The sequence below is a fragment of the Ictidomys tridecemlineatus genome, chromosome 2 (genome assembly GCF_052094955.1).
Source record: "Ictidomys tridecemlineatus isolate mIctTri1 chromosome 2, mIctTri1.hap1, whole genome shotgun sequence".
Classification (NCBI taxonomy): domain Eukaryota; kingdom Metazoa; phylum Chordata; class Mammalia; order Rodentia; family Sciuridae; genus Ictidomys; species Ictidomys tridecemlineatus.
In genome coordinates, this window is record NC_135478.1 from 1,724,554 (window position 1) to 1,738,855 (window position 14,302).

The 14,302-nt window shown below is 61.2% G+C and overlaps 1 protein-coding gene across 2 annotated transcripts; it reads right to left on the bottom strand.

The window, feature by feature from the left end:
• Nucleotides 1-28: 28 nt before the first annotated feature.
• Slc39a3 (solute carrier family 39 member 3) lies at nt 29-6,846 on the bottom strand. Of its 2 annotated transcripts, none has more exons than XM_005332006.5 (4): nt 6,694-6,846; nt 6,031-6,112; nt 4,919-5,240; nt 29-950 (listed from the first exon to the last, which is right to left on the bottom strand). In XM_005332006.5, the coding sequence occupies exons 3-4, from the start codon at nt 5,126-5,128 to the stop codon at nt 237-239; spliced, it is 924 nt and encodes a 307-aa protein (XP_005332063.1). In that variant the 5' UTR covers nt 5,129-5,240; nt 6,031-6,112; nt 6,694-6,846; the 3' UTR covers nt 29-236. The 2 variants fall into 2 exon arrangements, with proteins under 2 accessions (XP_005332063.1, XP_077889475.1); XM_078033349.1 differs by having other exon boundaries at nt 4,919-5,268.
• Nucleotides 6,847-14,302: the final 7,456 nt, after the last annotated feature.

The following is a 14,302-nucleotide window of genomic DNA, read 5'->3' on the forward strand; positions in this document are numbered from 1 at the left end:
TCTCGGGCAGCTGACACGGCCACACAGCTTTGGTGAGTACGTCAGAGTGTTTTAAAGAGGATCAGTGCTCTGGGGCTGGGGTGCGGGCAGGGGCGCAGGGCTGGGCGCGGCCTGGTCCGGGGTCCTCCTGTGTGAAGGCCGAGGCTCACGGCGCTCCCTCTCCAGGAAGCGGCAGGTCCCAGCCCATGTCCAGCCTGGGGCTCCAGGGCTCACAGGGGCAGCAACCAGGAGGGCACTCACCACTTGAGGAAGACCATCCCAGCCAGGACGGCATAGCCCAGCACCAGGAAGAGGACCTTGAGCAGGCGGTCATTCCTGTCCTCCAGCTCCCTAGCCAGGATCTCCAAGAAGGTGACGAACAGGAAGGTGCCACCTGCCAGGCCTTGCAGCAGCACTGAGGCCACGCTGCTGGGCACACCACGAGCGCTCTCGATGCCCAGGCCGATGCTGATGCCCAGGGGGATCATGACGCTCACGGCCACCGCCAGCTTGGCTGCGTCCCTCAGGGGCATGGCACTCCTGGCCATGCTGATGCCCAGGGCCACTGCCACCAGCGTCTCGTGGACAGCCACGCCCACGAACAGGCTCACCACCTTCTCCCCCTCCTCCTGCAGGCCGAGCGCCAGGCCCTCGAAGATGGAGTGGGCGGCCAGGGCGAAGGCCAGGCTGAGCAGGCGCAGCGGCCCGGAGCGCGACAGCTCGCGCACGCTCAGGCCGGCGCCGTGGGCGTGGCCGCGAGTGCCCCCCATGAAGGGGCTCTCGTACTCGGAGTCGCTGCCCACGTCGGAGCCCGCATTGAAGGTCTCCAGGTCGATGAAGGACGGCTTCTCCTTGCGAAAGGTCAGCACCAGCTGCTCCAGGAACACGGTCAGGAAGAAGCCCAGCAGCAGGAGGGTCTCGGCCAGCGGGTAGTCAGTGCTGATGTGCCCGAGACTCAGCACCCTCTGCAGCTGCAGTGGGGACACGCGACAGGGAAAGGCCGTCAGGCTCAGTGTGAGCCCAGAGGGCAGCTCCGCGTGACGCCCTGGGCTCCGCCCCCAGGCCCACAGCTCAGCGAGGGCAGGCGTGCTCACCGTGCTGGACCCAAAGACCCCCCCCTGTTCCCAGGCCGCCCGAAGCTCTCACGTGCATGCAGCACGCCAACTCCAGGGCACCTCAGGGGGCTGAACCGTGTCCCTGAGAGACGTCACCAGGAACCACACATGTGGCCTCACCTGGAGGAAGGGTCTTGCGAATGCAACTCAAGTGTCACCACTGAACCGCCCCCAGGGCCTCAAAATGCAAACCTATGTGCAGAGGGAGGCTTCAAAAAGGTGACGCGATCATGGGGTGGGACCTGACCCTCAGGCCTGGTGTCCTTGTGCAGAGAGGCCAGTGCCCATGCACATGGAGTCCACGGGAAGAGGCAGGCCACTAGGGAGCCACTCCCCAGCCCTTTTTATTTTGACACAGGGTCTCACTACATGGCTGAGGCTGGCCTCTGACTTGTGATCCTTCTGCCTCGGCCTCCAGAGCTGCTGGGATGACAGGTGTGGCCCCCACGTGCGGGTGCTGCGTGGAGCTGGCTTCCCCAGCGGGCAGTTGGGGAGCTCTGCTTCTGGAGGCTATGCCCCCACCCGGGGACCTTCAGCTGGCACTGCCTGGCAGGACTCCCAGACTGTCCACACGTGGCCAAGGGGAGTGACGTGTGGCTGGAGTCTGGTCCTGTCCCCTGGAACCTGAGCTGCGGCAGGCGGCTGTGGAAGGGCCCACCGAGCGCCTACACCCCCAGGGCAGGACCGTGCCTTCCACTCCCTTCGGGTCTTCACCTCCCTGGCATTTCACGGTGCTCCACCTACACCAGGTGCCCGGCAGACTCCGCTTCTGTCCCCTCCACATGCACCTGAACCCGGCCTCCCCTGCAGGCCTGCTCTCAGCTCCTCAGTGGGGTCCAGCCAGCCCTCTGCCTGGGACAGCCACCACAGTGACCACCTCACTGTGGGGCGCTGGATGCAGGCTGCCTGACTCGCCCCGCTGACCACACCCCAAAAGGACGTGCGGACGTGCCAGGGACACCCTCGGAGCCTCAGGCACCTCCAGGCCCCCATGCCACATGCACTGATCCCCAGCTAGATGCCCTCGGAGCCCCCCAGGTGACAGAGCCCCCCAGGTGACGCCCGACAGTAAAGGCCCTGGCCCGGGTCCCTCGCCCCCCTGCTCTTTGCCCGGTGGGGCCTGTAGGGTGACCTGCCGCAGCCCCGGCCTGGGACTGGCGAACTGGCGAACTCCACTCCCTCCCACGGGTCAGAGCTGACCACATGCCGAGCCCCGAGCTCCTGGCTCCCAAGGGCCACAGGAGTACAGACGCTCCTGTGAGAGGGACACCTGACAGGGTGGACGCCAGGCCTCAGGCTGTCTGCCAGGACGAGGTGCCGTGGAAGGCACCCTGTGGACACCGGCACACCCTCTGGGGGTCGGTGGGCAGGGCCAGCTATGGCCACTCTCCGAGGACACGGGGCCCAGTGCAGGGAGCCCCACCTCCCACCCGCACTGTCATTTCATCAAGGGACACGGGTCCTCACCTGCCAGGTGTCTACCCCCAGGGGACACGTGGCCACGAGGTCTGGGGACAGTTTTGAGTGTATAATTAGAATGGGAGCATTTAGGGCAGGAGCCTTCTCTGTGGCAAGCCACCCCAGGCCTGCAGGGTGCTCAGCACGGCCCACTCCAGGCCAGGGCACCCCGAATCGGGACAGCCGCCTGTGTCCCTAGCATGGCCCGGTTACCCCGGGGACAGATGGCCCAGAAGAGAACCTGCTGCAGTGGAGATGGTTTCCATAGAGAAGCCACCTCACCTGCTCCCTCAGCAGCCACCGGAGGCTTCTGCGAGCCTCTCCTGGGGACATGGTGGCTCACGGGGACCACTGCTGCTCCCAGAGGCTGAGCACGGATCCAAAGGATGTGCAGGAGGCAGGGGGCCTGCTCTGTGGCGGGCCGGGCTGCGAGCTCCGCGTGCTGAGGGAGGGGCACGGCCCTGAGCGGCCAAGTGCGGAGGCCAGGAGGACCCCAGAGGCCGCACGTGCTGCAGGAGGATGGGCCGCAGGGGACAGGAGGCCACCCACAGACGCCCAAGTGTCAAGGCGTGAGGAGAATGGGGCTAGAGGCGGCACACGGGGTGCAGATCTCCAGGGACGGCTCAGTCACCCTCTCGGGGCACAGCCACGCTCACTCCCGGTGCCCAGAGGACAGCCGCCTGGCCAAGGACACTGAGTGCCACCGTGCGGCTCTGACGGCGGCTGGCCCTCTGCTCAGTCCGCAGCCGCGGGTGGTGGCAGTCCCACCCGCTGGCAGCCATGACTGAGGTCCCACGCCCACACTGGCTGCTGGCGGGGTGGCCTGGGCTGGGCCTCCCTCAGATCCTCACTGCCCCACTGCCCACGCCTGGCTCTCAGTCCCTGAGGCCGGCAGGAGGGTGGGCACTGCCCCAGGCCGGCCAGGTCCACCCCCTTACTTGCCTTTTGATGACCTCCGTGGTCACGAAATCCCTCCAGCCAGAAGACGTGGCCATAGGAGCAACGGCCCTCATTCCCCGCCCCACCCGCGGACCAGGCAGGGGGCACATGTCCCCAGGGCTGGATCTAGGGCCGACTGAAAATGCCACCCTGGCACTCACAGGCTTGAAGGGACAGCCCAGCTCCAGGGACAAGAACAAGAAGTCCAGGATGTCCACCAGGCCCTGCCCACACTGGCCCAGGGAGAAAGAGGAGCTCACCTGAGGTCACCAGGCAGGCATGGCCAGGCCACCCGCTGCGGCCCCCTGAGGGGCTTGAACCGTGGGGCCCTGAAGGAGTGCTCGAGGAGTGGGCCACTGCAGGACCACCAGGTTGGGTGTCATGGCAGACAGACCCTGAGACCGTCCCCAGTGCCCCAGCCTCCTGAGTGGCAGGGGGCTGGCCCTCGCTTCCCACCAGCAGGGGAGAAGGCGGCCACACTGTCACTGCATGCTGAGCCACAGCTGGAGACTCGGGGCAGAGCCCAGCGCTCTCAGCCTGCAGCAGAGCACATGGGCAAGGCCCCAGGCTGACGGCGGCCACGGGAGCCTGTAGGTGGATTCCCTCCAGGACACGTCCCCACTGCTACCCTGTGGGGAGCCGCACTGCATAACCGCACCTTCCAGTCCCGATGCCGGGGCTCTTCCCTGTGCCCCAGGGTTGAGTTACACTCACCTGTCCCTGGTAACCCCGCCCTTTTTTGGACAGAACTTTCTAAGAACAAGAGCCCCCAGGTAAGAGCCCCTCCCACCCTGCCCCTCTCCCGCCAGTCTCCCCTGCCTTCCCGGCTCTGGCTCTCGGGGAGCCGGGGCCGAGGCCGCAGAGGCCGTCCTGAGGCTGTTGAAAGGGAACTTGTGTCTGTGTTGCATTTGGGGTCCCTGGAGATTCACATGAGTGACCTGAGGTTCAGCTGCCCGTGCAGGTCGGGGGCAGCAGTCCTGGGTGACCCTGCAGCACAGGACAGTGAGGCTGTGCCCAGACTCCTGACCACAGAGACTGAGAGACAACAGCATCTGTGGCCTGAAGACACAGGTCTGTTGTGACCTGCCACCCAGCAACAGCTGACAGACGCAGGAGCGGGAAAACAGCCACACTCGGTTCAGGACGGAGCGTCATGCTGCCTGGAGTGGGCAGAGGGTCTGGATACTCACCTCCCATTGGGCTCATCAGTCTAGTCCCAACACAGGTCTAATCAAACCCCCTGTTTACCAGGCAAGGCACAGAGAGGGGCAGCAATCGGTATCAGATCACACAGCAATCCATTTTCTCCTTCCTGCCGTCCTCACAGAATCAAGGCCCCCGCTGGAGTTGGTATCGGGGCTGGTGAACCATCAGAGCCCCTTGGCCCCAAGGTGCCCAGGGCTCCAACTGTCAGCAGGGAGCATTACCTTTTCCCGCACGGCAGGCAGCAGCGCATTGAAGCACGTGGCCAGAAAGACTCCGCCTCCAAAGGTGTTGCAGAGGGAAAGAATCTTTTTGGAGCGATGGGCCTTCTCAAAGTCCGTCTCGATGACCTTCACGGGGAGCAGGGAGCCCAGCAGCATGAAGAAGAACACGCTCACCATGCAGAGGATCTTGGCCACTAACAACTTCATCATGGCGGTGGCTGGGGACGCCGTGGTCACCGAGGGCCCGGGTTATGCATGGGTGCACACACCCGCGCTACGGGGCCTGACCACGCGGCTGGAGGTGCATGACGGCACTCGGCCACTGCGGACACGGGGGCAGCCACGTCGGCCTGGGGTCACCCAGGACAGTCACACCACACCCCTTACCCACCCCAGGGCTCCCGTACATCACTCCTCCCATGAAAAATGTCCCTGCACTGCACCAACCAGGGCAGCCATTGGTCACGTGTCTGTTAATTAAAATAAGACACGATGCGGGGCTGGGCTGGGGCTCAGGGGCAGAGTGCTGGCCTGGCCACGTGTGAGGCGCTGGGTTCGAGCCTCAGCGTCACATAAACAAAGTCATAAGAAAACCCCAGATACAACGTGAGAGCCTGCGTCCTCGGCCTTGTGCCTGTGCCCGGGAGCCTAGTGGGCTACCCAGCAGACACCTGCGCTGCTGCGGAACTCCCTGGGGCGCTGCTCCCCTGCCTTCCTGAGACTCCAGCTCTTCACCCCACGGCTGGGGTCTGCGTGACCCACTTCTGCCTCACCTCGGCCCACACCAGCTTTCCCAGGCCTCGAACGTGTCAAGCTTGTCCTGCCTCAGGGCCACTCTGCCTGGAAGACCCTTCTCCCCCAAGTTTCTCTCTTTCTTTCTTAAGCTGTGGTGGACACAACACCTTTATTTTATTTATTTTTATGTGGTGCTGAGGATGGAACCCAGCGCCTCCCATGTGCTAGGCGAGAACCCTCCTGCTGAGTCCCAGCCCCAGCCCTCCCCTAGATCTCTAAGGATGCATCCTCGTCTTTTGGTTCACTGCTGCCCCAGGACCTCCCGGGAGGACCTCCCCTGGCCGACCCCTGCTCTAATCCAGGTCCCTTGCACCTACCGCGAGGCCTGGCACAACAGATGCTCGGCAACCACTGGCTGGACGGGCTGGAGCCTTGGGCCAAAGTGCAGTGGATTCTGTCCTGGACCCAAAAATGTCACCATTATTGAGTGCAGTCTCATTTCCTTTCCCGCAAGTAGGTGCCAGCCCTTCTCATGGCCCAGCCCTCACCTCACCCTGGCTCTAGGCTCTGCTCTGATGTCCCTGGTCACAGCTGCCTCCTCCCTCCCCTTTTCTGGCATTATTTTCTTCTATTTTGTGCACTGGGGAAACTTTATTAATTAAAGACATTTAAAGGCACTTCTCTCTCCATGCTGTGAACTACGCAGGGGCAGGGGAGTCTGTCTGCTCAAGCCCAGCAGCCCCCAGCAGCCCCTAGCAGCCCCCAGCAGCCCCCAGCAAAGAGAGGCACAGAAGCACACAGCAGGCGCCCAATAAATACCTAATGGGTGTGTGAGTGCCCCCTTCCGGAAAGTGAGAATGAGGGTGGCCTGGATGCTCTCAACTGGGAGCTACTGGGGCTGGGACACAGAGGGCACATTAATTCAGCACTTATTAAGCGCCTATTGTGTGCCCGGTGGGTGCCAGGCCTCGGCGGGCAGAGTGCGCCAGGCCCGGGCCCTGCCCCCGCCTTCCCGGGCCCACCCCCTACCCCACACGTACCTGCTCCGGCCGTAAGCCGCCTGGCTAAGCCGCCCACCGCCAACCGCTGCGCGGTCCCAACCCCGCCGCCGCGATCCTGGCTAGTCCCAGGCTCGGCGCGCCGCGGCCCACGACCCACCCACGCTCACGCCCATTGGTCTTTCTGGGCACGGCTGGCAAAACGCCCCTCTCCATTGGTTGAAGAGGCTGCCACTCATTTTGCGACTCCACCTCTCGATCGGCACGGAAAAGTAGTTTCCTCCTACTGAGCTGCGGGAGCAACCATCAGGCAACTCCGGTGGGAAACTGGGGTCTTTCAGGAATGGTTCCGGAAGAGTTCAGATTCCAGAGCTGTCCAGGGGCGCCTGGTGCTGAATTCTGTTCGGGTTGACGATTTGGCGGGAAGCGATTTTCCACGGAGAGCGGTCCTTCTCAAAGCGTCCTCTCTGATGATGCCCCTCCTGGAGTCTTAAGAAGAATATATATGGGTTCAACAAATCTCAGTTGATTTGAGGAATAAATTCAAGGTCAAGAGATTCATGGCGACTTCAATCACAAGGGGAGGCAGATCTTAGAGGACCTAAAAAGATGGGATGACATTCAACCCAAGGCGTCACACATGCCAGGCAACTGCTGTACCACTGAGCCACATCCCTTGCCCTTTTTATTTTTGGAACTGGGTCTTGCTGAGTTGTTGAGGCTGGCCTCAAACTTGCAACCCCCCTGCCTCAGCCTCCCTAGTTGCTAGGTAACAGTCCTGTGCCACCAAGCCTGGCATTACTGCAGGATTTTGATGAGAGATAGGATAGACCCAACAGATTTCAAGAGAATCATCTTGGTTCTTTTTTTTCAATACCACTGACAGGCCAAGTAAAATCAAGGCTGGGGCTGGGGATGTGGCTCAAGCGGTAGCGCGCTCGCCTGGCATGCGTGCGGCCCGGGTTCGATCCTCAGCACCACATACACACAAAGATGTTGTGTCCGCCGAGAACTAAAAAAATAAAAAAAAATAAAATAAAAAAAAATCAAGGCTGAACATTGAACATTGATCTTTTTCCCCTAAGGTGGAAGGAACATGGGAAAAACAGGCTTCCCATGTACCCCCTCCAAAGCAACAAGACTTATGAAGAAGACTGTATTCACTTATTAGCTGTGATCTTCTTTCTGGCCGACCCATGAGCCAGGTATCAGAGGGTACGGTGTGTGGAATAACCCAGAAGAAAAGGACAAATCCTCATAGTGTACTCACAAAACCTGAGGACAGGATGGAAAGAGAATGGGGAGTTAATTCTTAGGGGCAGGGTTTCAGTCTGGGAAGGTGAGGAAATGGGGAGGTTGCACTAAAGCACTAAAAGTGTGCTCTTCAAAATGGTTAAGAGTGTAAATGTTATGCATAACATTTACACTCTTAGGGCAAGGGATGTGGCTCAGTGGTACAATTTTAAAAACAAATTTTTTAAAAGTTTTTAAGAAATAAAATGGATGTACTGGAGATGTAGCTCAGTGGTAGAGTGCTTGCCTTCCATGTGTAAGGCCTCAGGTTTGATCCCCAAAACGGAAAAGGAGGAGAATAAAATAGAAGAAGAAACAAAGCCCCTCCCATCACCGCTCATAGCCCAGCGAGAGGCGGCACAGGTGGGAGAGGGACAGGGCAGGTCTCCAGGAGGGTCTCACTGCCCCACACCCTCGCATCCATGTCCTCAGGTAACTTCTCCCGACTGTGAACAGAACCCAATGACTTGGTTCCTTTAAAAAAAAACCTTTAGAACTTTATCTTTTTTTTAACCTTTATTTATTTATTCTTATGTGGTGCTGGAGATCAGACCTAGTGCCTCACAAGTGCTAGGCAAGTGCTCTACCACTGACCCACAACCCCAGCGCCCCCCGACTTGATCCACACCAGCAGGGGGAGCCAGAGAGATGCAAGGTCACTTCTGTAGTGAGGTTATAAAAACTGTGACTTTGTCCTGCTAGCAGGTTGCCTGTTGCCTTCGCAGCTCACACGCCTTGATGAAGCACGCTGTGGGGAGGCCACAAAGCAAGGAGCTGAGGGTGTCCCCAACCAACAGTCAGCATGAGAGCCTCCCTCCCAGAGCCTGTGAACTGAACCCTGCCTACCACCACGAGCGTCTGGTCTTGGAAGGGCTCTTGACCCGGGTGAGCCCCCAGGTGACTTGGAAGGGCTCTTGTCCCGTGTGAACTCCCCAGTGGACACCTTGGTCACATGCAGCCTTTGAAGACTCAAGGCAGAGCCTCAGCTCAGCTTCACCTGAATCCTGAAACCGAAGCCACAGGATCTGGGGTGGTAAAAGTTTTTTCTTCCCACTAAGTCTTGGGGAAATTTGACAACCAGTACATCACAGAAAAGCTGTGGACTGTACCAAATGCTGTGAAGAAAGAAGAGGAAAGAGCACTGTGTGGGGATCAGCCCAATAGAGTGCTGAGCAGGAGGGGCGGACAGGAGAGTGGGCGACCAGGCAGGGAGAGCTGGCACCTAAGGAAGCCGCAGGGCAGGCGGCTGGATGTCAGGAACAACCAGGAGGGGAGACGTTGGGAACCCTGCTGTAGACCCAGCTGTGACTCAGGGACAGGGTTTAAGCAGGTGAAGGTCATAATCCAACTACTGTTCTAAGGTTATTTTAACTTCTGCATGAAGAAAGGCTTCATTGTTTGTTGCCTGTAATCCCAGGAACACCGGAGGCTGAGGGAGGAGGATCACAGTTTGAGGCCAGCCTGGGCAACTTAGTGAGCCCTGTCCCAAACTAAGATTAAAAAGTGTGGAAAAGCTCAGGGGTAGAGCACCCTGGCTCTAAACCCTAGTACAAACAGGAAAAGAGGCTGAATTTTAGGGAGCAAGTCCTGAAGCAGGGAGACTAGTTAAGAATCGTGGGAGTAGGAATTGGTGATGGTTTGGATGAAGACAGCCTCCGGGCAGGAGGAGGGTGGAGGGGTGCGCTGCAGGGCAGGCTGCCGCCTGCCGGGTGGGTCTCAGAGGAGGAGCGTCGGGGACTCACCTTCTGGCTTGAGTGCTGAGGTGGATGCCGGAGGGACTGGCGGAGGGGCAGCCCTGGAGGCTGTGAGGGACCCGGCTTTGCGGAGGTCCCCATGCCATGCCACAGGCACTCACACTGAATGCCACTGTCACCGCCCCCCCCCCAGGTCGCTTCGTGGTGGAACCCAGGATCTCCAGAGGCTATTTATAAGTCGTGCCTCGTGCTTTCTAAAATCCTTTCTAAAGAAGGGGTCTGTCTGCGTGGTCCAGCTTGGCCTCAAGCCCTGGGCTCCAGGGGCCTCTGAGGTCTGGGCGCGGGGACAGCAGGTGCACGCCACGGCACCATGGTCCCCAGCTGGTCACTAGGAGACACTGAGCAGTTGACTCTTCGGGTCTTGCACAGTTCACAACGAGAAGACGGTTTGTGGCAGCAGCACACCAGGCGAAGACCAGGGGCCTCCGAGGGAACACGGGGAAGGGCCGCATCTGTGCAGGTCAGTCGGGAAGCAAGGTTCCGAGCAGGAGCTGCAGGAGGTCAGCGCATGTTCCAAACCCCTGCACCAGAACCGTGTGTCCCCGGGGCCCACAGGACAGCCCAGGTGGATTGACTGCACGGAGTATCTCAGGGGCATCCACAGGGCTGTCGCTGGCCGGGTGAGGCACTGGGTTCCCTGGTCAGCACCACATGTAAACAGAACAAAATAAGGGTCCACTGACAACTAAAAACAAAGGAGGAATCACCCTCCGCGAGGCACTAGGAATGGCCCTAAGTGGCCGTGAGACCTGCGAGCCACGCCTGTCGTCCAGCGGCTGGGGAGGCTGGAGCAGGAGGGCCACCGTTCAAAGCCAGCCTCAGCCTCTTAGTGAGCCCCGAGCAACTTAGTAAGAGCCGGTCTCTAAATCAAATATTTTCTGAAAGGCTCAGTGGTTAGTGCCCCTGGGTTCCACATCTGGTACAAAGTGACAAGACAGAGGGAAAGAGACCTGATATATCTTTAGGTGTAGATGGACAGGATCCCTGTGTTTGTCTGTTTGTTTATTTATTTATTTACCTCTATGCAGTGCTGAGGGTGGAACCACCTGAGCCCCACCCAGCCCCAGGAAATGTCAATCACATGCTAGACGCTGCGCTCCACCCAGAATGACTGTCCCGAAATGAAGCCGGGAAAGGGACGGCGGCAGTTCACAGGGGGACAGACCCAAGAGGCACAGTAACGTAAGGACAGGCAGCCGGTCCTGCAGGGTGGAGTAAAGCAGGTGTCCACCAAGGACCCTCCACTCGGGCTCCTTGGCTTTGTTGACTTTGTAGGATTCCATTGTATGGATTCACTAAAAATGGTTCCTCTGTTTGCCTGGGAGATGTTGGGCTACTTCCAGTCAATAGGACATTTTAAAACTGAAAACAGACACGCCAGACGTGAAACACGTTCACATCGGGGACCTTCACACACGGCTGATTGGCACAGGAAAGAATCGGGTGACACCTGCCCAGGACCCGGCCACCTCCCCTGAGTACCTACCCACCAGGGCACCCGGAGCTGCGGGCAGGCAGGGCGGTCACCCCAGCGCCTGCGCTCCCCGGCTACAACACGGGCCTGAGACCTCACCCACCAGGGCCCAGGGCCGCTCCGCCTGCGGCTCTGCAGGTTGGGTCCACAGACAGCGGGCTGGGGCGGGTAGCTCCTCCTGGCCGGGGCACGTGGAGGACCGAACTGCCCACCCCGGGGCCAGGAAGAGGGCAGGAGGGCGCAGGCTCCCGCACCTCCAGCAGGGGCACGCCTCCAGGGACCCAGGCCTCCCACCAGGTCCCCACCTCCCGCCCACACCACCCTGGGACAGGCCTTCCACAAAGGCGGGGACCTAGAAGACCCCAACCGCCACGTGGCCAGGCTGGAGCCAGTCGGGGCGCCCGGCGCCAGGTGAACGGGTAGGAGGGCCGCTGCGTCCCGGCCCCAGGGCGCCGCTCAGTGTCCTGGCGCTTTTATTTTCCTGTGTCGGGGGCTGCAGTGTGCACGGCCCCGGGGGCACGGCTGAGAGGGCACAGCCAGACGCCCCTGGAGACTCCGTGCTCTGGGGACACAGCGCCTGGTGACCGCCAAGGGAGGTGCTGGCCACGCACGGTCACCAAGACCAGACACCTAACGACGCGAGCAAGGGTGACCTCTGCTCATCCGCAGCGTGGGTCTGTCACCTGGGCTGGGGCAGAGGAAGGTGGGGGACAGTGCCAAGGCCAGCTGGCAGGAGCAGGGACGGTGGGAGCCTGAGAGTCCCGTGAGTGTGGGAACCGGGGGCGGAGTTCCTGCGTCCCCCACAGACTTCTTAGTAAGTGGGTAGAAGGGACCTCACAGCGGCACAGCCTGACGGAGCCTCCCTCTCCACAGCAGGGTGTCGACGATAGTGTCACCCACATGGGACCAAAGTGACACTTGGGCTCCCAAGGGAGAACCGGGGAGAACACCATAGTGCTTCGTACTCTTCCGGCCAAAATGAGGACACCGTGGAAGGACCCCCACCCCATGTCGTCTCATCGCCAGGTCTTGGTGCTGGGGACGGAACTCGGGGCTGCCGTGAGCTGGGTGGGCACCAGCGGCCACGTCTGTGCATAAGGACAGGCTCCGGCGGTCCAGGTGGAGTCTAAACAGCTGGTTGGTGTCCCCCGAGTGTCAACGTCACGGGAGGCTGTGAAAACCTGGACAACCGTTCAGATCCGAGCAGACGTGATCGTGATCCTGGTTTAGGAAGAGGCTTCCAGAAATGTGAGGGAAGGAACAACACAGTTTAGATGTGGGTCACATGATAGGGTCCTGTCGGAATTGGCTCATTTCCCGAATTCAGTGGCCGCACCGGGTTCATGTCACGAGTGCCTGGTCATCGGGAGAGACGCCTGCGACCCCCATGTCCACTATGAGCGCGGGCGGGCATCACGGCTGTGGGCCAGTCGCCCAGGGGGTGAGCCCCCTGGGTCCAGCCCCCGGGGCTAGGGAGAGGAGGAGGAAGAGCAGCGTAGCCCCGGGCTGTCTCAGAGTGGCCACATTCAGGGCCGCCCTGGGTGCCACACCGGGTGCCACACCCAGGACAGGCGCTCATCGGTCATGAACTGGAGTCCAAGCTTCACTCATTCTCCCAGTGTCCTCTTCTGCCCCGGGCCCAGTGGTGACCCCAGTACCACGTCCCTGGGCTCTGCTGGCTGTGACAGTCTCGCCACCTGCCTTGATTTCGTGACCAGGGACCCTTCTGACCCTCCTGACTGGACGGACGCTGTAGCTGCAGGGCCAGGGCGTTGGGGGGCCGTTCTCCTGACCTCATGTCCAGGGTCCCTGCACCAACGTGGCTGGCCGTGTGGACGGCGACTCCAGCCCCTGCTGAGCTGCTGCTTCTCAGGTGCCTTGCAAAGTCTCCTTTCCCCGCTGCCATTCCGCCAAGTCTTGGGCGGCGGCTGTCGGCGTCAGGGGCTGCCTTCTGGGCCAGAGGGTCTCTTGAGGCTGACCCCCACGCATGATGCCCACTCCTGTGGGCAGGCCTGGTCCAAGGCGGCTCCGGGGCGGCTGGTGGGAGGGGGCTGTGGGGCCAAGGTGGACCCCTCCAGGCCCGATGACCACGTTGGTTGGGGTGACAGGGGCCGGCGGGGCGGGTGGAGGTGGTTCTGTCTGCGCCCCGACACCTGCGCCTGGCACAGTGGAAACAGGGGGACCGGACCGCCAAGCCTGTGGTTTCTGGGGGCACTTTCTTTGACCCCCCGTCGGGTGCTGCTCCAGAGCGCACGTACCGGCAGGCACCCCCTCCTGGCTCTGCAAGGTCAGCGGGGGCTGCAGGCACGGCGGGCTCAGGGCGCGGCGGGGAGCTCCAGGGCCCATACTTCCGCCAGGTCCTGATGCTGCGCCGGCCCCGCGCGCCCCCTGCCGGCCAAACGCCCGCGGCAGGCTCGTGTTCAGCGAGGGGAGTCACCGAGGCCTGGGATGCGGGCGCGCTGCGTTTTGTCCCCAAGTCACCCCTCTGGGCTGAGATGCTTTTCTGTGTAGAGAGATTCTAAAGCCAGCGGGCAGATCCCCCTCCTGGGGGCAAGTGATTCGACACAACTGCTTGACAGTCGCCCCAGGATCTGCGGCGACGGGCATCCCGAGCCCCAGCGCTGGGGGCGTCCTGGGCACGAGGGTGCAGAGCAGTCCCAGGGCAGGCGCACCTCCAGCTGAGGTACCGCAGAGCCTGGGGGGAAGCCACCCCAGGCCGCAAACCGCTGCTTCTGTGACACCCAACTGTTTTCCCCTCTTGCTTCCCGGGAGGGCAGCAAGGTGGGTCCAGGGAATGTCACCTCAGGGCGTGAAGCGGCAGCGTGGCTGTGACTCTGGGCCCCAAGGTGGCAGCAGCTGCTCCCCGGGAGCCGTGGCTAGTGACAGGAGCACTCAGATGTGCATTTCTGACTTGTGCGGAGCTGACGGCATCACCGCGATGTGCTTCTCATCAAGCCACCCAGCAAAGTCCTGGCCCTGCAAGCTGCCCACAGCCCCCCACCTGCCCAGCAGTGGCCTGCAGGCCATCATGGTGAGACCAGACGGTTGGGACCCGTGTGGCTCCACGGTGGCTTCAGGGATGCAGCTCACATCTGTGTGCACCAGGGTTTCTGCACGTGGGGCCAATGGG